The sequence below is a fragment of the Pocillopora damicornis genome, chromosome 14 (genome assembly GCF_964200805.1).
Source record: "Pocillopora damicornis chromosome 14, jaPocDami1.2, whole genome shotgun sequence".
Taxonomy (NCBI): Eukaryota; Metazoa; Cnidaria; class Anthozoa; order Scleractinia; family Pocilloporidae; genus Pocillopora; species Pocillopora damicornis.
Window position 1 is genome coordinate 4,177,419 of NC_142683.1, and position 25,938 is coordinate 4,203,356.

The 25,938-nt window shown below is 38.0% G+C and overlaps 2 protein-coding genes, 1 long non-coding RNA gene and 1 pseudogene across 3 annotated transcripts; 1 reads left to right on the forward strand and 3 right to left on the reverse strand.

The window, feature by feature from the left end:
* Positions 1 to 3,791: 3,791 nt before the first annotated feature.
* LOC149034082 (E3 ubiquitin-protein ligase TRIM45-like) lies at positions 3,792 to 7,567 on the reverse strand. Its single transcript, XM_089193418.1, has one exon. It carries the CDS (start codon positions 6,911 to 6,913, stop codon positions 4,664 to 4,666), a length of 2,250 nt encoding a protein of 749 aa, XP_089049544.1. The 5' UTR covers positions 6,914 to 7,567; the 3' UTR covers positions 3,792 to 4,663.
* A 672-nt stretch (positions 7,568 to 8,239) lies between these two features.
* LOC149034083 (uncharacterized) lies at positions 8,240 to 8,883 on the forward strand. The gene is made up of 2 exons (XR_016182854.1): positions 8,240 to 8,359; positions 8,528 to 8,883. It is a non-coding gene; the product is annotated as an uncharacterized LOC149034083 (long non-coding RNA).
* A 6,987-nt stretch (positions 8,884 to 15,870) lies between these two features.
* On the reverse strand, positions 15,871 to 18,454 carry LOC149034084 (extracellular calcium-sensing receptor-like; annotated as a pseudogene).
* Positions 18,455 to 22,340: 3,886 nt separating this feature from the next.
* On the reverse strand, positions 22,341 to 25,445 carry LOC113685260 (extracellular calcium-sensing receptor-like). The gene has a single exon (XM_089192972.1). The coding sequence runs from the start codon at positions 25,236 to 25,238 to the stop codon at positions 22,635 to 22,637; it is 2,604 nt and encodes an 867-aa protein (XP_089049098.1). The 5' UTR covers positions 25,239 to 25,445; the 3' UTR covers positions 22,341 to 22,634.
* Between the last annotated feature and the right edge of the window lie 493 nt (positions 25,446 to 25,938).

Below are 25,938 nucleotides of genomic sequence, written 5' to 3' on the forward strand. Positions count from 1 at the left end.
CACTTTCTGCATTTTATCAGGCATTACTGAAGAGTGGAGCAACCATTATTAGAGCAACTGTTAACAAATCTGCCCTCTAAACCAATCTGAGGGTCAGAGGTTTGATTCCTTAAGGGGAATGAGACTTTTTTCTTTGTATCACGCTTGTAGAGAGACAAAAAACATCTCTGCTTTATAGTCAAATGATTTCAGCACTGAAAAAAATTACTTTGTTCATACAACCCTCACACAAAGAAACCTTGAGACTCATCAATTGTTTCATACCTTTAAGTCAAGTACTGTGTAAATAACTAGTCTTATTTGTCCAGCCTTTTTTCTCAGTTTTGTGATTAAACCTATTTTGTGTGTGTATCATATTTTTTTGTCAAATACCAGACCTGAGATGATGCTGGTGTCACTGTGGTCAACTACAACAAAAGGGACACCCTTTATCAAGCACAGTGGCACAGGACACCCACTCTACATCAGAGGGATGAACTTCAAGGCAATAAGATTATTATCACGGGCTGAACCCTAGCTCACGACGTTCATCAAAGAGATTACTAGGTAACACGATGGATCATCAACATGCCATGGTCAAGTGACCATGCATATGTTTGGGTGGGGGGTGTTTGCACTGTGAAGGAGACTGGGTGGAAACTGGTCTTGAAAAGTTGTTTCTTTTCCACTGTGTTAACATTCAAGATCAAAATACTACAGAACAATTTTGAAACTTGGCAATGAAAATATTAGAAAACTTAACACATTGATTTTATGTTGTCATGCATTCAGTGCTTGATTCAGATGTAGTAAGAACAAATTTCACTGATGTTCATTTACACGAGATAACTATTTCTCTTGTGAAAGTGTTATTTACCATGATGACAAGCCACACCCTATTTCAGAATAAAAATAAGGGTATATTGTAAACAAATCTGAACCTTATTTCTCAGATTTACAAACTTAACATTTGCAATGGTTTAATTCACCAAACTTAAATCAGCATTAAAGTTATCAATGCACCTGAGAGAGATGAACACAGAGCCTATTCTGAAGATGGTACACACAAGCAAATGCAAACTCCTGGTGAATATGTGTGCAAATATTTACATTTTACGAGCGTTTTATTTTGGTTGCATCATTTAATGCAACTGTTCAGGTCTAGAGGGTACATCCCATATACACTGTGCTTTTCTAGTGACTCCAAAAGGAGTATATGGGATGTACCCTCTGGACCTGAACAGCTGCATTCATACTTAGCAACGCAACAAAACGCTTGTAAAATCTGAATATTTGCACAGAAGTTGATTTTAGATTAGAAAACCTTAGGTTTTTTTTAATTGAGTAAATAAATATGAAGACTACAGCTGTCATTTTCAAAGGCAAGTCCTCCCCATTCCTCACACATATCCATTTGGGAAAAACTGCGATTAGTTTAGGGTTCAAGGAGAGGATAAGAAGACTGGGAGGGAAAGAAAGAAAAAGGAAACAATAGGACTTTTCTGCACTGATCAATCAAAACTTAACATCAAGCAATATTGTTATAAACTAAATGATGCACATTTGATCATTTCAACTACTTTATTCAAAAGCTGAAAGATACTTTGATTAAATTAGATGTATGGAGATACACTTTACAATAGTACTGCACAATCAAAGCTGTGCTTTGGAAGAGTTCAGCTGCCACAGGCCAACAACCCTTTAAGGAGTAGGCTAGCTACCACCAAGTTTTGAGATCAAACCATTTAGGCAACCAGAGATCCTTCCAAGAGCACTTTTGGTCTACAAAACTTAAGACTGGTCCTTACCCCTTCCCACTCCACACAAGAAGGTCATACAGGCAATGACTGAAACTGGTGAGCAGTAAAAAGCTGCCCTTATCACCAATGCTGTTGCCCATTGCAACCATAATCTCTTCCACAGGTCTATCCTTTTTAATTAAGAACAGTTGACTCTTAAATGTAAATAAATCAATTTCTCCCTTCTTTTTCGTGCTAAAGCAATACCTCACTGAAATATCTCTAGTTCACCTGCATATTGTATGGGAGTACACTTAACAATAGAGCTATACAAACAAGGCTGTGCACTGGAGATTATTGATGCCTCAGGCTACCAACTTTTTAGGGAGCAGGCTACCACCAAGTTTTGAGATGAAACCATTCAGGCAGCAAGAGGTGACCTTCCAAGAACACTTTTGGTCAATCAAACTTAAGACTGGTCCTTTCCCCTCCCCCCTCTGCACAAGGTTATACAGGCAATGACTAAAATTAGTAAGCAGTAAAAAGCTAACCCCATCACCATTTCTGTTGTCTATTGCAACAGTAATCTGTTCCACAGGTCTTTCCTTTTTAAATAAGAACAACCAACTCTTAAATGTAGATTAACGGATTTCTCCCTTTTTTTCCATGCTAAAGCAATACCTCACTGAAATATTTCTAGTTCACCTGCCAATTGAGGTTGCTCTGTGCTCAATGACCTCATTGTGCAGTGAGGCTGGGGTGGACACTCACTGGTTATGGAACAATTTTCAGAGACTTTAAAAAAGCTACAATAACCTGAGAACAGCCTCAATGGTATTGTAATCAAAATTAATGGTATGAAAGTACAATATAATATTATTACTACTTATTAAGTATGACGTCATTTTCAAATGTTAGTCTCCCAACTCAACTACCTAAGCACTTTTTAGTTGAGTGTCATGAAACAAAAACCAAAGTAATTAAAACAGCCAATCAGAAGACAGGAAAATACCTTTGAGAGCCAATGAGAACTCAAAGTAAAAACAACCAAACTACCTAAGGTGCAGGAAAGCACAGGCAACCAAGTTGTGACTTGTTTTAGTTTAGCAACTGATTGGTTGAGTGGCATGATTTTCCTAGAACAATCACAATGAGAGGTAAAGCAGAAACAACACAATCTAGTGTTACTTCTGACAATGAATTTAAATTGTTCTAATATCTATGAAAATATAGAAATCTATGGCTGATTTCAAGTACAGTGAATTTAGTGTTAAACAAGATATATGTTGCTATTAGACTAATCTAATCATGTACAGATGAGCTTGATTTCAAGTTTGTGCTGAAGCACCTATAACAAACAAATATACCATATCAATTACCAAGATTTACATATAATTAGCATAGAACAAAGATAACACTTCTGCATAAGTTCTGTTTCACTTGACATCAGTAGCTTTCTTCTGAACTAGCAACTTATCAAATTGTACTGGTTAACTTCAAGAGAAAATAAGGACAAATTTTTCCCTAAATAACTATTATCAACCACCAGTTTTGTAAGTACTGAACATAGAACTTAAGGTTTCCTTATCTGCATCAAAGTCTAGCTCTATGATGCCCTTCATCTAATTAAATGCAAAATATTTTTGGAGTAAATTTGACGCAACCCTTAAAAGACTGCTCTTCAATGTCACAAGAAATCTTTTGAAACTTTGTTTTTCTTACCCCAATCATAAGAAAGCAGTAACAAACACTGGGGGAGGGCCCAAGAGGTCTGAACCCCCGCCTCCAAGTTCATCAGACCTATCAGTATTTTCAATACTTGTCTGAAACCAAAATTATTCCAACATTGGGATCGCATAGAACTACTTGGCTTGAATGTATGAAAAATGTATATCTTGAAATACTTCCTGGCTTATTTAGACTCTATTTTTTAGACCCCCTTATTACTCCCCCTCCCTCAGACCCGTGGTCAGTGGGCATGAGATTTATTAAGTGTCATCTCTGACAGAATTGGTGTCATAGTTGATATCTGTCGCCAGTCAACTATAGATAATTTTACTTGTGCCTAGTCTTCTTCATAATGTGTGTAGCAAGGGAACCAGTTGGGAAAAGGCACGACGCATATGTTGGCTGCATGTGTTATGAAGAGGATTGGAGGGGTAAGCTATATGATTAGAGAAAGTCTGCAATGTAAACCGGCCAACTCAGTAAACAAATGTCTACATGTCTGTGAACATTGAAACGGCAAAGAAGCAGATAAAATTGCGGCCCAACATTTCGCTTTCAGGCGACTTGATTTTGCAGACTGACCATTTGTCTCATTCTACAGTTATTGTTATCCTATTTGTGAAATAAGGACAGTGTAAAAATTGAAAATTCTCGCTCAAAAAGACCCAATAGGTTTGCTTGCTGACCATTGTGGCAGCAGAGAGTGGAGAGGATTGCAACAGATGCAATAGGATGTATTAAGACTTATTGGTCAGTCAACAGGATCAAGTCCAGTTATAATTGTAGAGTCAATTAGGTTAGGAATGCAGGATAATACAATTTTTCTGTTCATTTTGTACATACAAAAAAAACCACCATATATTAAAGCTTTGTAACATTTTGGTACATTGACAAAGTACTAATAATTGAATACTCTTTGAGAAAGAAAGAAAAACCCAAGTTTTCCCATTTTGTTTCCTTTAACACATTTCCTAAGTCTACTTTTCCTTACTCAAGTTTCTATTGGCAGATTTCTTTAACTGTATCAAACTTCTTTTTTTCATTTAACATGAATTCCATCATTTCTTCTGTTTTCATCTAACGGGGAATTAGTGTGCAGCTGGCAAAAATTAGTCCACTTGCACATGTCTGACTTTTGACCGGCAATTTAAACTGGCATGCAAACAGTTTTCTGTCACTATAGGCTTATTGCTCCTGACCTGATATTGATGTTTCTCTCATTCAAATAACTGAATACCATGGTTATTCCATTCACATACAGCAATTCGGCCATTCCTTAAAATTGCAAGGGACGCAGGATTTTTTAACTTTCCTAAATTGCTCCCCTTTGTTCCAAACTTGCCAATAAACTTACCATTTAGTTCAAATACTTGTACTCTATGATTAAATTCATCACAGACCATCAGGTGTCCTGATTTATTCACTGCTATACAAGATGGAGCATCAAACTCCCCATCCCCTCCACCCTTCTTTCCAAACATGTATTGAAAGTTTCCATTCCTGTCAAACACTTTGATACAATGTTCACTACTGTCTGACACTATGAGATATCTATCATACTGAATACAGTGCTTAGGAGATTTCAAAGAGCCCTGCCCACCTATTTTCATAAGGAAATTTCCATCGGGAGAAAAGATTTTGATTAAGCTGTTTCCCCTATCAGCAACAATCACATTACCGTCACTGTCTACAGATAGACCCCAAGGATCATTCAGGTGTTTATCAAGGCTACCAATCCCACCAAAGCTTCCCATGTACTTATCCCTCCCATCGAAAATCTGAACTCGATGCCAAAAATCCGAGACGAAAATATTTCCATCATTATTAAATGCTATTCCTTTCGGACTTTGAAATTCTCCCGCTTTGCTACCGTGACGACCAAATGATCTTATGTAATTTCCGTCACTGTTAAAGATTTGAATTCTGTGATTGGATAAATCAGCTACGGCTACCTCATCCCTAGCATTTGCTGCCACCCCAAAAGGATGGTCAAACATTGCTAAAGCCGAACCTTCTTCACCGAATGTTAAGACAGGTTTGAATTGAAATGGTTTTACGAGTACAGTAAAAGGACTTCTATCAATATGTTTCCCATTAACCTTAACACTCACTTTACACCTTCCTTGATCTTTTGGAGTATACTTGAGCTGGTAGAGTCCATCTCCACAGCTATTTATTCCTACTTCCGTCGCACATTTTTGTCCTCGTTCATCTCTGATCTCCACCGTGACATGATCACGTTCATTGTAACACTGTTTTCCACTACCGTTCCTTGAGGTCAAAATAAATTGTGCTTCGCGGTTTACAATTCCTTCTTCAATTCCTTTGCCTTCGCAAAAAAAATGACGTGCCTTAAGCTTGGTGAGTTGCAAGGTTTGTAAAGTTCCAATTTCAACACTTTCAACAGTCTCCGACAGTTTTGGATTTTCCTCGAAAACGAAACCAGCCGGGAAGCTTTTGGTGTCACGGTTAATTGGCTCGATTTGAGGAACCCCATCAAAAATGCCGTCTAATGATTTCTTAAGTTGAACGATTTCAGCGTTACTTCTACGAGTTAAAAGCTCATCAGCGTTTTCCAGCGCAGATTCTATGGCCCTTATTTGTCGCTGAATTTTGGTTTTTCGCTCCGTTACAAGATCAAGCGATCTGCTCGTTTCTTTCTCCAACGATGAAAGTATATTCTGCTTTTTCGCCTCAATAACGGCCACGAGATTGTCAACAAGTCTTTGAACATCTCTCTTCACGTCTTCGCCTTGTTGCATCAGTTTAGCGAACTCTTCATCAAGTTGATTGACGGTATTCATCTTTGCTTGCAAATTACGTCTCTGCTTTTCAACCAACGACTTTATCGCACTCTTCTGTATTTCTGCCTCTTCCTTGATTAATTTCATATTATGGCCACCGTGGTCCAATATGACACAAATTTGGCAAACTGGTATTTCGCAAGTCTTGCAAAAGTACTTCAGTTCTTCTCTGTTGTGATCTTCCTTAGGACAATGGGCCGGTCGTTTCATTACATCCTTATAATCCTTGTCTTTAAAGTCATGGAGCGCCAGGACACGGTGATCTTTGTAGTTTTTCATGATGTTGTGCGCAATTACGCACTTTTGGCAATAAAATGCACAACAATGGAAACAATAGGAACTTTCCGAGCTGTTCTTGTCGCAATTTCCGCATTTTACTTGGTTGGTTTTACATTCTTTTATTGCCAACACATCAATGAGGCCGTTAAGATAAAAACCGGTTGGAAGATCTTTTAAATCGCCACTTTCAGGCACTCTGCTAAGTGCTTGGCACTTCGGGCATCTGATTGTGTCTCGGCCACGGCTTGTTCTGTGCCTCTGATTCAAGCAATGTAGACAAAAGCCGTGGAGACATGGGAGTTGTTTTGGATCCGTGAATATGCTGGTACACACTGGACAAGATACTTCTTCTCGAAGATTATGGAACAACGTTTTGATGTCCATGTTAGCCGTCCGGCAAAGGCGAGCGAGCAAAGCTAGACGATTTCTAAGAAATCGACTTCTCTCTATTGCTGGTTTTCAGTGTCACGCCATTCAAAATAGATCAAAATAAAAAATAAAAACCGTTCAATCGATTTAGTCTAGAATCTGGAAATAGAAAGAAGCTAGATATGTAAAGACTCTCGCCAAGATTCAGGTCACAGCAATTTTTCTTACGGAAGATATGAGGAGAAACGTTTTTCCCAAATTTATAGAGATTTGTATGGAGCCGCCATGCTGGTGCCCACCTAGATGGGCACCAACATGGCGGCCGGAAACCAGCAGAAACATCTGTCACTGAGTTTTGCTACAAAAGCGTGAATTTATCTCTCTAAGAACTCATAAACGTAACAATAATACTTTATTCTAATACAAGAACTGTTCAGATAGCTGAATTTCCCTAAATAAGTCACCTTTTAAACCAACATAACAGCTCTCTCGCTCGTCATGTAAAGGCCACGTCACGCAAAAGCTTAGAAATTCAAGAGTAGTCTATCACTAAACCAAGAACCCATTTGGAGTGAAAATTTGTCTGAATATTAGTTTTTAGCTGCTCTAATACATCATGAAAGTAAAATCTCAGGAGGATCAATAGTTCTGAAGTCTGAAATTTAGTGACGTCACGTGAAAACCGGCAATTCTTGGAATCAAAAGCTTGTTATGATAATGCTTTCGTTGTGAACCAATCACAGTAAAGAAGAACGTTTTAATTCGTCTGTCTTGAATTCCTGATTCCCAGGAATGTGAAAATGACACACGCTGGTTGACACATCACTTACATCTTATTGAAATAGAAACGCCGGTTACGACAGTTCACCAAGATATATATTTCTTAACAGTCGCTGAAATATGTTTAAGCCTATAATCAAATTATCAAATCTATTTCTCTTTCATTTTTGTTTAAGGGGGGTTGGGATGGCAATTGGAATAGAGAACGAGTGTGCACACGCCAATATATGTTCATGGTTCAATAATTATTTGCGTAATTTATGCTGAAGAAGAATTTAGAGTAATTAATTAATGATAGTAGGTGTGTGTTTCTTTACTTACAATGAACCATGTCCATGACACACACACCGCACAAAGGGAGCAAAGACAGGCACCGAAAGATAAGCATGAGATGCCGCGTCATTTGAGATTTTTGGAAATAAATGAGGAGTATAAAGGTTTTTGTGCGGGATTTCCCACACTTAGTCAACGCCCGCGAAATTTATTTCTTTATTTATTTGTCCACGAGAGAGAAGTGCTTGTCACGTGGTTTCTATTTGCGTTCAGTGAGCCGTGAAGACTGGATTCCAGTCGGCGTTTTTTCACTGTATTGTACGGCGGCCATTTCTCTTCTCAGTCGTTGGGTTTTGGAGAACTTATTCGGAATTTCATGTTTGTTTCTTGTGGATTTTTGTTTCCAAGGTAAGGATAAGTCATTTCATATTTTCACGGGTTCTTTGCGTGCTTTAACTTTTCAATTTTGTTGTGGGAGCTTCACGATTAAGCTCTCACGAAAGGCGATTACGTTTGTACACCTGGTTTGTGTTCTTTCTTTCATAATCTGAGGCGTTTGTTTCGTTATTTCTTCAGGTGTCTATAACAAAAGATTTTTTCATGTAAGTCAACACGCTGAAACGCGGCTTGTGTTCAGTGCAGGTTGCACAGGAGCTTTTACGCTTTCACAAGCCAACATTTATCGGCTTGGACCTTCGGTGCGGGTTGTGTCAGATTGAAAGGAGTCATTGTACTCTCGCAAGCCAACATTTGTCGGCTTGAATGTATTTGTGCGGGTTGCGCTTCAAAGAGTCTCAGGGTGTCTCAAAGTGTCTCACTAGTGTCTCAAAATGTCTCACGAGTGTCTCAAAGTGTCACAAACTGAAAGAAACTATTGTTTGCCTTGAACTGTCAAGAGTGTTATCTATTTTAATAAACTGAGTTTCTAGTTAGTTGGATTGTTGTTGTTGCTCGCTCAAGCACACAAGTAAATATGGGGATCTCCATTGACCAATTCCGTTCAAGGATTGGATCTCATGAAGATTTACATCCTGATTTTAATGAAAACTATGACCTCTTTGATGATCTCAACATTTTATCAACATCGCTGAATAATGAACCACTGATATTGAATGAATTGCCTGATTTTGATTTTCGTCAAATGGTCCAGACACCCGATAAAGAGCAAAAAGAATTTTTTTAACACATTTTACATCAGATTTAAACCTCAGAAACCCCTTTCTACTGCTTCCTCAGTGGAGGGGCTGGTGTTGGCAAATCGCATTTAACAAAAGCTTTGTATCAGGCAGTGCTTAAGTATTATAACACTAGAGCTGGTGATGATTTTCATCAGATCATAGTTATACTATTAGCTCCAACTGGTAAAGCTTAAGGGTGACACTCTTCATAGCACTCTAGCCATTCCTGCCAATCAATCACTGAGAAATTACAAACAGCTTGATTCAAGTAGACTAAACACTTTGAGAAGTCAATTGATTTTTGTTGATGAAATCTCAATGGTAGGAAATGGTATGTTTGCAATACAGCTAAACAATAGGCTTAAAGATATAAAAGGCTGTAGAGAGGATTTTGGAGGTGTGAGCATAATTGCTATTGGTGACTTATTCTAATTAGAATCTGTTATGGATGCTTATATTTTCAAAGACCTCAAAAATTTAGATTTATGCTGTTCTTTCTCCCAGTTTATGGCATAAACACTTTAAAATGTTTGAACTTAATGAAATCATGGGTCAAAGAGACAGCAAATTGTTTGTAGAATTACTTAATAGGTTGTGTAAAGGTAAACACACAGTAGCTGACATTGCAAAACTTAAAGAGAGCTATACAAGAAGACATCAACAACCCAATAGATGCAGCTCACCTATTTATACAGAATGCTAAAGTAGATGAATTTAAACAAAGGGCCCATAATGCAGCCACAGGAAACAAATTCACAATAAATGCTCAAGATAGTGTTATTGGAGCTATCTCTCCAGAGCTAAGAAAACAAAATACTAAGACAAATACCCAATGATCCAAGAAAAACAAAACAGTTAGCCTCAACCCTTTGTCTTGCTGAGGGTGAAAGAACACACCTTGTCATGAATGTACGAACCGAAGATGGCATGACAAATGGTGCTGGAAATGTTGTTAAACTAGTTCAGTTACATCAACAAACCAAACCATCTGGTATTGTATGGGTACAATTTGACCACTCAGATGTAGGTCAGAAAACAAGGAATGAAAAAAGACATTTGTATGTACAATGAATTGAACACACATGGCCCCCCTGTGACTACACAGTTTGCGGTAGGTAGAAACAGAACAGCACAAGTTGTTAGAAAACAATTTCCACTGCGTCACGCAGCAGTAAAAACAATTCACAGGTCACAAGGTGATACTGACAGTAGAATTGTTGTGGATTTTAGTACCAGAAATACATTATATGGGACTCAGTAGAGTGACTGCTATAGAAGGCCTATATATTTCTGATTTGTGTGAAAGCAAGATTGCTGTTAATCCAGATGGAGAGATTAAGAACAACTGCAAAACTTAAGCTTTGCATCTCCCTCTCCATGACATAACATTTTCCCTTCTTAAACTGTGTTATCTTAATGTAAGGTCTCTTCACAAACACATAGAAGATATACGTAAAGACTTAATTTATTTAAGTGCTGATATCAATATTTTCACAGAAACAAGATTTAATTCTCAAGATAATAATGACATGTATGACATTGCTGGTTATGTTCTCTTCCGTAATGATAACCTTAATTCCAGCAATGGATCAAGGTCTTATGGTGGTACAGCTGTGTACAGTAAAATCCCATACTTACCTGGATACCCCTATTGTCACAATATACATGGTGTTGAAATAACAGTAATTAAGTTAGCAAGGTTTGAGGATTGGACAATCATAGGGATATATCACTCCCCAAACGTGCCTGTAAGACAACTTTATGAAGCAATAACTGAGGTATTAAATAACATTTCACCAGACAACAATATCATTACTAGAGACTTTGATATAAATTGGCTTGTTGAAACAGACAGAAGACCTTTGTATAATTTACTAGTGAGGGATAACCACTACAAACAGTTCATATCAACTTATACAACTGACAACAACACAGTAATTGATCATATATATACAAATATATCTAACATTGATATACAAGCAGATGTTTTAGAAACACATTTCACAGATCATAAAGCTGTTTGGGCCTCATTTCACGGTGTCCTATAACAAATTACTTTATCATGATGTACATTGTTTTTAAGTTAAGAGAGCAACAAAAGAAAGCAGTATATAGTTATGAAAAGAGTTGTTTCTCTTTTTTCAGAGGAATTTGTAATGAGAAACTTGCAAAACTATTAATAAGGAAATACTGCTTATTCATTTGGTACCAGAACAGGCCTTTTAAAATTAAGTTTGAAGTCATCTTTCTAAGAGTTGTCCAGTTTAACAACCATTTACAAAAGACAAAAATAAACTACATAACACACAGTCCTGAAATTTCAAGGCAGCTCTTTTAGCATCTTGGCTAATTTCTAACTGCAACCTTTATTGACAACCCTGCATTAAACAATTATTCCACAGTTAAGTCTGCAACCCCTCCTGAAATACTCCAGGATACCAAAAAAACAACAACAAGCAAACAAACATATTAGTGAAGTGAGCAAACAACCACATGCGTGACTTTCACGTAATATAAAATTCGTGATTGCAGCATTCCCACGTGCGTAAAGTGCTTGTAACTTACGGGAAACACACGCATATTACACCAAAAAAACCCGCGTGTAGTACAAGAGGCCGATTACTCGCAATTTCTCGTAGTTTTGAATTTCCCTTTTGTTTTTCAGAACACCCATATACCTGTACTTTTTTACACCGATGCGATAGAAATTAATTGGAAAAACATTCCTTGAAATAGGAAGTCGTCCTGTATTTTCAGCGAAAAAGATTGTCAAGTGATCAAAACAACACCGGCCAGATTATAGTCACGTGCTCGGCAACGACTTGTGGATAGCGATCATCTTTCATTCTTACCATCAAAACAGTCACGCTTGCATAGAAGAATAACAAAACGAAACGATTACAACGGAAAGACCCAAATTGGCGTAGAAAGAAATAATGCTGCAAATAACCATTTTTTTTATGTCATGTGTACATGTTTCCGTGGGAATTTCTGTGTCAACAGCTTGCTGTCACTCACAAATTCTTCGTGATTCTCGCTGGTCCTCGTTATGTTCAGCGCATGGACGATTCGAAGACGCTTCAAATTTGGTTTTTAAGTTGATCATAGCACTAATCTGAAACATTTGAAGTCCATTTCAATATAGTAAATGTCGAAACAGGCGTGTAAAGACAATAAATATCGCAACGATCAGTGCAATCATAATAGCGCCACGACTTTGGACTTACTTCTACGGAAGGATAGATCTCGAGTTCGAAGCCGACTAATTACGAAGAGTCCACGCTAATTTGCATATCGCAGAGCGCCCACAAGAACTCGTTTCTACGCTATCGTGTATCCACGAGTTAAAAAGTAGTAGCAGAAATTTTTCAATTTTTTTTCAATGACTGTTACGAAAATATTTACTGCTCCAAGTATTTCCAGTATTGCCGTATAAACAAATAAATAGCCTAAGCCACCAAGAGGTAATTTATTTGTTGAAGACGATTACCAAACGTTCAAAAACACGCCAAAAAGCTTCCAGGGAGGGAAGGAAAGGCATATTGCTTGATAAAAGGAAAAGTTAATACCCCAGATCCCTCCTGTGAATCTGTATTTGTTCAAATAATTCCCACACAAAAATTACTATTCAGACTGTTGATTCCAGGCCTAATATCACCCCTGTAGTACAGTTGACTCACAGTGAGCGACAGGTTTGCTTCCGCTCAAAAACCCCTTCCAAACACTTTGTCAATAAAATCCCACACAAGTACGCATTGCGGACCTATTTTTTTTCTGAGGGAAGCAATTAAAAAATTGGCTTCTGTCCGGGAAATTTACTAGTAATGAAGAGTGCGGTAAATTCCTTGAGGCGACGCTAAAGACAACGCGTACAGTTTTAACAAGGCGGCAAAAGAGTTCGTTTTTTCAGATAGCGGACGTAAGATGACACTACACCTTAATCAAGCACAGTGACACAGGACACCCACTCAACATCAGGGGGATGAACTTTCAGGTGATAAGATTATTGTCACAGGCTAAACCTTATCTATCAATGTTCTTCAAGGAGGTTGCTAGGTAACACAAAGGATCCTCAACACGCTATAGTCATGTGACCATGCTTAAAACGATTGCGCAAACGCTGCCAAAATGGATCCCCTATCACGGCGATTCCAATCATCGTTCTACAATGTGCGTTTATTAACATCCTGAATTGTCGCGTCAGGGTTTCAATACTCGAATAGGAAACAAGACTCTTGGAAAGTAAAGGAAAGAATTCTCTGCCTTTGATAGTTATTATAAAACAGTACAAGCTGTCGAGATGATAGGTTGACATTTTAAAATGTTCGTTTAGTTAAACAGAAAACCCACTTCTAACTTTTCATTGTACCCAGAGTAATTCCAGAGAGTGACCAGCTTCTAATTTCTCTTTACAATAATACTGTTGAATCATCTATTAAGATCATGAGGAGAAAGGAAATGATATCCAACCTACGACGCTCTGATTGTTAAAAGAATTCCCAATGTCTTTATCTTAGGAAATATGTAGAGAAGAGTATAGAGGACTTCCATACCGATGTTAGGGTGTAAAGCGGGGGGGGGGGGGGAGGAGGGAAGGGGGAAAGGATTGCGTGACATACTCAGGGACAGCTAGTGCTACGAAGGAGACTGGGTGGAAACTGGTGTTGGAAAGTTTTTCCTTTTCCGCTGTGTTAACATTCAAGATCAAAATATTACAGAACTCTTTTGAAACTTAGTGATGAAAATATTAGAAAACTAAACACATTGATTTCATTTTGTCGTGCGTTCAGTATTTGATTCACAGATGTAGTAAGGACAAGAAAAACAGTGTCACTGATGTTTATTTACGCCATTTACATGAGCAAAATTATTACATTTCTCTTGTGAAAGTGTTCTGTACCACGATGACAAGCCACAACCTATTTCACGATAAAAAAATTTAGATTGAAAAAAAAAATCTGAACCTTGATTCTCAAATTTACAAACTTGACATTTGCAACGGTTTGATTCACCGAGCTGAAAACAGCATGAAGTTATCGATGCAAATAATGGCCGTTTTTATGCTAGAGACGTTAAAGTTGTCTAAGACGTTAAAGCCGTCTCGAGACGACTTTAACGTCAAGTATAAAAATTTACCGTTTTTATACTTGGCGTTAAAGTCGTCTCGAGACAACTTTAACGTCTCTAGCATAAATGCATGTAATGCACCCAAAAGAGATGAACACAGAGCCTATTCAGGCAATAGGACTCACTAGCGAAAGCAAACTCCTTGTGAAGATGTGCGCAAATATTCAGATTTTACGAGCATTTTGTATTGGTTGGGTTTTTTATAGGGTCGCTAAATATGAATGCGGCTGCTAAATTTTAGAAGGGACATTCCATATACTCCTTTATTTATTTATTCGACTTTCACTGAGTACATAACATATAAATATGATAAAAAACAGTTAGATGACAGTTAATGTAAATTGGTAAAAGAAGAAGAAGAAAAAAAAACCGAAAATAATGAATGAATAGTGAAGAGAAAAACTCGGTGAGGGACAGTCACGACAGAGCAAGATCCAACTAGGTGAAAGCCCAATAAAAATAATGGTAGAGGAGAATTTAAGCAAAATACGAATAAAATAGATAATTCACTAAAATATCAAAATATATGTATATAATATAAGAATTTACATGTAAAAAATATATATCAATTCTTGTTTAAAGATTAATAATTATTAATATCTACTAAAAATAACACTTACGAAAGCTGCTTAAATTCCTAATGGAAAAGTACTTAGGACACAATGATTTCCAGGTATAAACATTATTCTGATCAAACTTTTCAATAAGTGCTTTTTTATAATATTTAACTAAAGCTGCTTTAAAAGTATTAACGCTAGGTAAGGTTCTTAATGACGAAGACAAGGAATCCCACAATTTAACCGTTCTGTGGAAATAACTACGTTGAAAAAGTGATGTTCTGCATTTTAAAGGATGATAGAGTTGCCAGTGACAGTCACATAACCTGCATTTACTGCCAGCCCAAAAGGACGATTAAACATTACCAAAGACGACCCTTGGTCCTTTGAACCCTCTGAAAGATGAAACACGATGGAATGGAAATGGTTTTACGGCAACGGTAAAAGGACTTTTATCAACATGTTCTCTATTTACCTTAACACTCACTTTCCACCTTCCTTGATCTTTTGGAGTATACTTGATCTGGTAGTGTCCACCTCTACAGTCATTTATTCCTACTTCCGTCCCGCATTCTCTTCCTCGTTCATCTCTGATCTCCACCGTGACATGGTCACGTTCATTGTAACGCTGTTTTCCACGACCGTTCCTGTAATCAAACTAAATTGTGCCTCACAGTTTACAATTCCTTATTCAATTCCTTTGCCTTCGCAAATAATGCTTTCGAATAAAATTTTACCCGGTTTAGCCAAAATGAAAGTAATGTAGGCTAGTTTCCAGCGTTATTAATCAATAATGTGTCGTATTTCAACGGCGAAGGCTCAACAATGGTTGATGGGGAAGTCAGTAGAAGAGAATTAAGTCATCGTGGAGACATAAAAAGAAACAATCGATGACATTATTGTGTTTTTATGCCTTGAAGCCTTTATTTGTAATGCAGTGCTGATTAAAAGCCTAAATTTTCTTTAATAATGGATTCACATTTCATTTACTTAGAGGTCTATGGCACACTTGAACAAAATTACTGAACTTAAGAAACTTATTGTACGATTCAGCTTCCTAATTAGAACTATCAAAAGCACGGTTTACGCGTACACACCTTGAACTAAACGAGAACTTAGCGACTTCATGTCTGATGCCATTCACATCGTTTATCTCCTGCTTAAAGAACAGAATATACATTTTGGAACAAAAAAGACTACAAAGGAAGCCATACGCGCTCAACAGAGTTGTTACACAGTCCACAATAGTTACATACCATCCATCCAAGGATAATTCTACCGGGTGATAACAAAGCAACGAGAACAAAAATATGTAGGTGGAAAAGGCGATTGGTTTGGCCTCGCTGAAATTTTCAGGAATGTTCCTAATCTTAAAAGCACAGACCGAGGACACAAGCATTTGCAAGAAAATATAAAAGCATGTTGCTAAGAAGAGAGATTTTCCAACCGAGCTGGAGTTTACCTTGCATTTGTTAAAGGTGAAATGTTTTGGATAGATATATTGCATGTTAAAGGGTGGATCCAAAAGCAACCATGGCATCAACACCGACAACAGTGGAGCTAGAGAGGCTATAAAAATCATAACTTGTGCTTTGTTTGGAAGAGAAGTGAATTCCAAACTGGTCATAATTGGAACCTGAAAAGCACTGGAAATAAGCAACACCTTAACCAATAAGACGGAGAGACAGAATTCATAATTCAGATAACGTAACGGGTATATGATCATGCAAATTACATCTGTGGTTTTAAAGACATCAATATATACCAGAGAGAATGATGCAAGAATTGTAAGTAAAAGAGAAAAGCTAAGCACCCTGTTAGATGCCTTGACGATGGGATCATTCCAGAAGTTGCAAAGGGTAGCCAGACAAAGCAATGTAACAGCTACTCCGAACGTGCAAAACGTTAGAATCACAATTCCGGTCACATTCGCATAGCTTATGTTGGCAGAGGGTAAGACGACACACTCTGTATTCGCTAGGTTAGACATTGTTCCGATGGGGATTCACTGCACCTTTCAGAACCAGCAGATGAGCTGATGGGCCACCAAGACACGAAAGGCACTGCCAACAACAAGGTGAGGTAGAAGATCTCCTTGTTCCAGGAGGACACTATTCCGAGCATTCAGATTTCGGAGGGCGACCAGATGGAGTCGTCCAATGAAGGTCTCCATGAAAATCTAACTTTATTTTACTTTCATTTGAAATTACCCACTCTCCTACCAGCACCTTTTCAACGCTCTTAATATCTCCCACAGGTCCTTCTTTAAAGCTGAAAATGTCATAATGCGCCGAGCCTCTGTCACCAAATTGATCGAACTTGATCTTTCCTGTTAGTCCGTCAAAACTGACTCTCTAAGGGTGCGTCTGCATCCCCAATCTATTTGCGAAAGGCGATTTGTCCCGATTACTTGTATTTCTTGAGGTAAAATTTCCAGTTGACATATCTGTTGCATGTGCCAGTGCATATACGGCGTCGAGAGTGTATGAAATAAAGGAACTATAGATATCTTTAATAAAGTCGTTAGAGCACTGCTCAATTCGGTGATGAACGCATTTCTTGTTCTTCAAAAGCTTCCATATTTCGCTTGCACTGTAGTTCCATTCAGGAAAAGTACCATTGTTTCTCTCCCTGACCGATATATCTTTTAGATATTCGTTGAAGTCAGGGTCGCTGAATTCATACAATTGAAATCTTAAAGAGCTCTCGAGAATGCCTTTCACTGGCAGTGTGGAAATTAAATCAGCCTCGCTCAAAATCCACATACGTCCAGTTAGGTTTTGCCTCTGAACCTCTGCGAAAAACTTCGTTTGGTAATTTTTGTATAACCATAAGATCACAACTTTGACATTGTCGATCTGTTTAAGCTTTCTAACTATGTTTGGAATACTCAGATGCGGACTTTCGAGGCGTATAAACTCCGTCAAAGCAATACAGAACGTGCCTTTTTTTGACGTACTTTCGCTAGCGACTGCCCATGCTCCACTTCTTCCATACGAATCATCTAGTCCAACGACAGCAACATAGCCCCAATTGAAGTGTGTAATCAAGTCAACCATGCCTTTTGCAAGAAACTTGTCCGATGGCACCGTTCGACATAAATGTTTATAGGTAAAAGAGCTGAGCTCTGTACTGGTTGTTTTTCCACTTATGCTCGAAACATTGAGCATCCGAAGAATCCACCGATGAATAGCGCTGTGCTATATTCGTCTGGGGCTATTAAATAAATGATGGCTTTTTTTCTTGGGGCATTTTGGCTTAAGTTGACACAAGAAACAACGGTCAGAAGTTTTTTAAACGAGTCCTGCAGCTTTTGAGAGGTTTTCACACTTATCCCTTATGTCATATCCTAGGAAAATGTACGAAAGAAGACTTGTGCCGTTGTTTATTCGTTCGATTGCGAAGATCATAGCCTGCATGCGACCAATTCCTCTCAAATATATCTCTCCACATCGGCTCCCGGGCTGGTCTGGCGGCTGGTGCACGCTGAAAAGTCCACCCAACATGATATCGCCTTTTCTGTATAGAGCCTGAACAGCAGCACAGAAGCAGAAGAAAAGAAACAACTGATAGTGCAACGAACTCATAGCAATACACGTCTTTTCTCCGTTTACTTGTTAGTGAATCCAGCGGATAGACATTAGTTATTTGTACATGGGTGTAATTTGCACATATGGTAGTGATCAGTAACTTTTCATGTTAATTTCAATTCAAAATCAAATTTTACTCTAAAAACAATAGCCAATTATTATCATTTGTGAGCCTCTGGCTTGCTGGTTTAAATCATAAACTTTAAATTAATGGTGACCATATGTTGGGAGTGTTTGAATTTAAAACGATCTCGGACACTGTGATGCTAGCTTTATGCAAAACAAATTAGAACCATTTTCTTGTGTCCTTTTCTTCCTTTCCCCCTCAATTTTTTTTAACAAGTCACATATAGAAAAGAACGAAAGGAAAACAGAACCATGGCTTTGTTTGCTTTTCTAATTAAAAACTAGCTTAACAGTTTGACGCAGTTGTTAAATGGAGCTGTTGTGTGGCGAAGAAAGAGGAAAAAAAGTAATATATCTCTATAGTACGTACTTCTTCAATAGGGTAGTTTCGAACTGTTTGTGCGAGAAAGTCTGGTAACTAGTTTCAGCATCAAGTCGAGGCTGAGGGGAATAGGAGTCGTCTCAACATGGCACCAAATGGTGCCTTCACAAGCGACTAAATACAGGAATGGCTCCGACCTGTGATTGGATGATAAAAATAATTAAAGTTAATAAGTTATATTTAAACTCTTTGCTCGTGAGTATTGTTAACCGCGTGTATCAAAGCGGAACAATGAAACTGATCAATGCGAGTGAAAACACCAATGTGTCAAACAAGAAATGGTTACTTACTTAGCGAAGGAAAGGCAGCCTTTCTTGTTCAGCAAAGTCGTCCAGCGATATTCCGGCGATGAAAAAGTCATCTGCTGACTAGCTCTGCTGACTAAACTCATTTAGTCAGTTCAGGCGGACGACCAGAGACTGGAGCCATTCGTGTATTTCACCGCTGACAGGAATAGCTCCGACTCAAACGTTTTAATAATTTTTTAAACAATTTTTTCAAAAAAAATTTTTAAAAAAATTTAAAACTAAACTGGTGAGCAGCGCTGTGCGAACAGCAATTGTAAAACTTCTTTATTCTCTGACACGTTTCGTCATCACTGAAAACCGTCAAGGTACTTCGACACGATTCAGTGCGAGAGCTACTGCCACTGGCTTGATTGGTCAGACGTTTTTTTGGTTTGTTTTGTTTTTTTCCCTTTTTAGGTCTAGTGGAGTTGTTAGAAATTACCAAGCAAAATCGACCCGCGACTTTCTTCCTTTATATGTTGTGCAAAAACAGATGAAGAGCCCGATGAATGGATTTGTCCTTCATGTGAACAATGACCTAAAAAATCAGTTTTCCACGAAAAAAATTCCCTCGATTGCGGCCAGGCCATATTTCTCTTCCAGAGCATACTGTAAATTAAAAACATCGATCGCAGCGTCACGCAACATTAGGTGATTTTCAAAACGTGACATGCAGTTGCTGCATTATTTTAAGACTTAGAACCTACATGGCCCTGTACTGATAAAAGAAGGCTTCATTTGCAAGCACTGTGGACTTCAACATAAGAAGAACTTAATAAATCGCTCTTTCAGTTTTCATCTCAGTGTATAAATTATCTAACCAGAACGAAAAAAAATTAATATACGCATGAGTTGAAGCCATTCCTGCCGAAGGTTAAATACACGAATGGCTCCAGTCTCTGGTCTTCCGCCTAAACTGACTAAATGAGTTTTGTCAGCAGAGCTTGTCAGCGAATGACTTTTTCATCGCCGGAATTGTTTTGTTATCAGCTCTCAACGTCGATAAAATTTTTTTTCATATCATCCACTTGTTGAAGGTCGATGTCTATTTGGCAAGAAACAGTGACCTACTCCTTTTCTTTGAAAGCTTCCTCTTTATGAACTTTTTTTTCCTTAGGGACGTAGTGGTGGTCTTTCAGAGAAATATCAGTGGAAACGCGGAAAATTTTGGCGGGAAGTTCGTCTATGCTGTCATCGCTAGCGTCTTGTTCTCTCCCCTCATTCGACCTTTCATCGCGTTAATTTGGACTTCTTCGAACTGCATGCAGAATTATTGTTGGACCGTGCCATATGCTAGCCTTTTAATTCCAGAAAGTGTCTTCACGATTTGTTCAATCTCGTAGTGTTCGGAGCATACATGCAAGTTCTTTATAGACGTGAACACCGTATCAGCGCGACGACCGAAGGCACTCCATTTCTTTCTTAGTCTCTCTTCGCCTGAAAACTAGAAAAAGTTGAGGGCCGGCCCTTTTTAGTGTTATTTTTGCACACAAAGATGGCACAAAACTTCATATTCGACTTAGAGTCACTCCGATCTTGCTTTCAAAATAAGTACGTATTCCCCTCAGCCTCGGCTTGGTGCTGATAATTAGTTACCAGACTATTTTGCACAAACAATTCGAAACTAGACCATTACAACGCAACTTTTTACAGATTATCACGCATTAAAAATTTTCAAATGTAAATACCACTCCAATTAAGTAGAAATTATTTTTCTGAACTTGACAATAATTTGCATATTAATTCAAACGTACCTTCTTACCAAGAGGGTCTCCATTGGGTTAACAATTAACCGTAAAACGGCCAAAAAAATTAACCGTAAAAATTGGCAAATTTTAACCGTTAGTCGTAAAAAAAGTTAACCGTAAAAAATTTGTATGGTGGAAACAATGGAAAGGTGTTAAACGTTAACCATAAATTGGCAAAAATTTTAACCGTTAGCCGTAAAAGCCATCACCCCACTGAGACCCTGTACCAACAGTGTATAAATATCTTCCAATAAAATATATAAATATTTCACATAATTGTAAAACAGGAAGTTAATAAGAACATCATTCTGCTCAGATGTGACCTTATGTTTTTTGAAACAATGTTTCAAATTTTGCCATCAGAGAAGCTAGCTGACCTTTATTGAACGAGGAGATAGTTACTTCTTAGCTTGTATGAAGGAAGGAAAGTTTGTCTAATGCAGTTTCTGAAGACTTCCTGGTATGTTGTCATGACGGAAGATTAAAAATGCAAAGAGTCATTCCATTACTCAGCGCGCACGTGGCCATTTGTATTCCGCAACCGCAATGCTTCCTTTTTTAGCCATCGGGGAAGCAAAACCTCCAATCAAATAAGCCATCCTGCGAACATAACAAGGAACGATCCATACTAGTATTTCCTGGTGAGTTTTATCAAAAGTCAAGTACTAAATATATTTACAATACAGAATCAGTTAATAAAATGAATTCTCCTCCGTCATAGATTCCATTTTTTATTTACGCACATGTAGAAGTCTTTGACACGACTCAAAATAACAAAATGATTTTAAGAAAGCTAATTGTACGATTCAGCTTCCTAACTAGAGCTATCAAAAGCAGGGTTTACGCGTACACAACTTGAATGAACTAAACGATAACTGAGTGACTTCTTGTCTGATGCTATTCACATCGTTCATCTTCTTCACAATTCATGCGCAAAAAGTCTTCTTCCTTTTTTTTCATTCTTTCAGACTTTATTTTCCTTACTGTTTAAGTGGCTAGTGTTCATAGCAGCGAAGATCACTCTCATCCTCAAGCAGTTTAATTATCTAAGCATCTGCCCAAAGGCCTGGCTGAACTCGGAAACATCATTGCGGAAGCAAAGTGTTTCCTAATTAGTCATGCAAGAAGCATATGTTGCTGAAATAAGTTTTGCTGCTAAGAAACATGAAAAGGCTTTTGGCTCGGGTCATAAATGCTTTTTGCTTTCAGTCCCGAAATAGGAAAGGAAATGGATGGACGAGGATATAAAAGGACTCTTACCTTGTGTGAGGGCAGGGCTAACATGAGGAAAGACGTCCATAAATAGGGATAATAAAGAATAGGCTAAAAGTCGAATCCAAGCACAGATGCTAATGAAATATTCAATCATAAGAGAAGATGAAAAATGCAAATGATAAATGCAAAATGTCAGTTTATTATTCCGCGCTTTCATAGCCATTTGTTTTCTGAAACAATGTTTCCTTGCTTGCCATCAGGGAAGCAAATTTAAAATTCCCGATAACTAAGCCATCCTGAAAACATAAAAAGAAAAAATCCATGGCAACTTTAAGCCTATATCTGTAATGCAGTGCTAATTAAAAGCTTAAATTTTCTTCAATAATGGATTCACATTTCATTTACTAAGAAGTCTATGGCACTCTGGAACAAAATTACTGATATTAAGAAAGCTTATTGTACGATTTAGCTCGCTAAGAAGAACTATCAAAAGCAGGATTTGCGCGTGCACAACCAAACGAGAATTGAGTGATTTCTTTTCTGATGCCATTCGCATCGTTGATCTCCTGCCTGAAGAACAGAATATACATTTTGGGCAAAAAAAGACAACAAAGGAAGCCATACGCGCTCAACAGAGTTGTTACACAGTCCACAACGGTTACATACCATCCATCCAAGGACAATTCTACCGGGTGATAACAAAGCAACGAGAACAAAAATATGTAGGTGGAAAAAGCGATTCGTTTGGCCTCGCTGAAATTTTCAGGAACGTTCCTAATCTTAAAGGCACAGAACGACGACAGAAGCATTTGGAAGAAAATATAAAAACATGTTGCTAAGAAGAGAGATTTTCCAAGTGAACCGGAGTATGCCTTGCATTCGTTAAAGATGTAAAGTTTAGGATGGATGTATTCCTTTTTAAAAGGTGGATCCAATAGCATCCACGGCAGCAACACCGACAACAGTGGAGTTAGAGATGCTATAACGATCCCAACTTGTGCTTTGTTTGTAAGAGATGTGAATTCCAAACTGGTAAAAATGGGAACCTGAAAAGCACTGGAAATAAGCAACACCTTAACCAATAAGATGGAGAGACAGAAGTTATAGGTCAGATAACGTAACGGGTAAATGATCTTACAAATTACATTCGTGGATATAAAGACATTTATGAATGCTAAAGACAATAAGGACAGAGTCGCAAGTAAAAGAACAAGGTTTAGTTCTCGATTGGAAGCCTTGACAATGGGACTATTCCAGAATTTATAGAGGGCAGCCAGACAAAGCAATGCAACAACTACACCGATCGTTGCAAAGGTAAGAATTAAAATTCCACTCGCACTACCATAACTTATGTTGGCGGAGGGTAAAGTGTCACACTCTGTTTTAGCCTGGTTGGACATTGTTCCGATGGGGCATTCACTGCAGCTTTCAGAACCAGCAGATGGACTGATGGTTTCACCAAGACACGGAAGGCACTGCCAACAACAAGGAGAGGTAAAAGATTTCCTTGTTCCAGGAGGACACTGTTCTGAGCATTCAGATTTCGGAGGGCGACCAGATGTAGTTGTCCAATGCGGGGCTTCATGAAATATCAGGGGAGTTTCGTTCCTCTTTGAATTGTTCCATTCTCCTATTCGCACCATTTTTACGCTCTCGACATCTCCATTAGGTACTTTTTCAAAGCTTAAAATGTCATAATACGCCGAACCCCTGTCACCAAATCGATCGAACTCGATTTTTCCAGTTAGTCCGTCAAAACTGACTCTGCCAAGAATCTTCTGCACGTCAGAACTATGGATTATCTGCAATTTCCTCCGATCTTTGGTCTCGTTACTGCTAAAATTTCGATAGAAAATATCTAGTGCATGTGCCACGGCATATACGGCGTCGATGAAGTACGGAACATAGCCGTTGTAGATCAAGTCGTTAGAGCATCGCTCAATTTGGCGATGAACACACTTCTTGCTGTTAAAGAACTTCCTTATTTCACTTCTACTGTAGTTCCATTCAGGATAACTTCTACTGTCTCTCTCCTTGACCAATATATCATTTAAATATTCCTTGAAGCCAGAATCGCTGAATGCATGGAGTGCGAATCCTAGAGAGCTCTCAAGAATACCTTCTATTGGCAGTGTGGAAGTTAAATAAACATCGCTCAAAATCCACACACGTCCAGTTAGATTTTGCCTCTTAACCTCTGCCAAAAACTTCGATTGGTAATTTTCGTATAACCATAAGATCACCACTTTGATATTGTCCATCTGTTTAAGCTTTCTAACTGTGTTCGAAATACTCAGATTCAAACTTTCGTGGCGCACAAACTCCGTCAAAGCAATGCAGAACGAGCTTTTTCTTGACGTACTTTCGCTAACGAATGCCCATACTCCATTTCGTCCATACGAATCATCTAGTCCAACGACAGCAACATAACTCCAATTGAAGTGTGTAACCAAGTCAACCATCGCCTTTGCAAGAAAAGTATCCGAGGGCAGTGTTCGAAATAAATGGTCATAGGTAAGGGAGCTAAGTTCAGTACTAGTAGTCGATCCACTTATGCTCGAAACATTGAGCATCCGGAGAAATCCAGCAATAAATAGCGCAGTGCTCGATTCGCTTGGGCCTATTAAAGAAATGATGGCTTTCTTTCTTGTGGCATTTTGGCTTAAATTTACATAAGTATCAAAAGTTAAAAGTTTGTAAACAAGTCTTGCAGCTTTTGAAAGGTTTCTACAGTAATCCCTTACGTCATATCCAAGGGAAATGTTAGAAAGAAGACTTGCGTCGTTGTTTATTCGTTCGATTGCGAAGATCATGGCCTGCATGCGACTAAGTTCTCGCAAATTTATCTCTCCACATTGGCTCCCTGGGTTGTCTGGCGGCTTGTGCACGCTGAAGAGTCCGCCCAACATGACATCGCCTTCTCTGTATGGAGCCTGAACAGCAACATAGAAGCAGAAGAAAAGAAACAATTGGTAGTGCAACGAACTCATAGCAATACTCGTCTTTTCTCCGTTTACTTGTTGGTGCGCATAGACATTAGTTATTTGTACATTAGTTATTTGTACATGGGTGTACATATGGTAGTGATTAGTAACTTTTTATGTTAATTTCAATTCAGAAACCAAATTTTACTCCACAAAAAACAGCCAATTATTATGACTTGTGAACATCTAGCTCGCTGGTTTAATTTATAAATTATTAATTAATGGTGACCATATGTTAGGCGTGTATGAATTTAAAACGATCTTGGACATTGTAATGCTAACTTTAGCTCAAAACAAATTAAAACCATCGCTCTTAAGTTTTCATTTTCTCTTGTTTTTTTTCTCTCTCCCTCTCAGTTTTTTAAACAAGCTACCATATATAATGGAAATGGCGAAAAAAGACAGAACCATGCCTTTGTTTGCTTTTATAATTGAAAACTAACCTAACAGTTTGACGCAGTTGTTAAATGGAGCTGTTGCGTGGCCAATAAAGAGAAAAAACAATAATATATCGGTATAGAACTTACTTCTTCAATTACAAAGCAATTTTTTACATATTAACACGCATTAAAAATTTTCAAACGCGAATACCACTCCAACTAAGTAGGACTTATTTTTCTGAATTCGTCAATAATTTGCATATTACTTCAAACGTACCTTCTTACCAACAGTGTAAAAATAACTTCCAATAAAATAATTAAATATTTCACTAAATTATAAGACAGGAAGTTAAATAGAACATCACTCTGCCCAGATGTGACCATATGTTTTTCGAAGCTCTGTTTTCTTATAT

Bases quoted from the DNA above. Each gene is read 5' to 3' on its own strand.
- LOC149034082 (XM_089193418.1), bottom strand. From the start codon at position 6,913: ATGGACATCAAAACGTTGTTCCATAATCTTCGAGAAGAAGTATCTTGT.
- LOC113685260 (XM_089192972.1), bottom strand. From the start codon at position 25,238: ATGTACACCCATGTACAAATAACTAATGTACAAATAACTAATGTCTAT.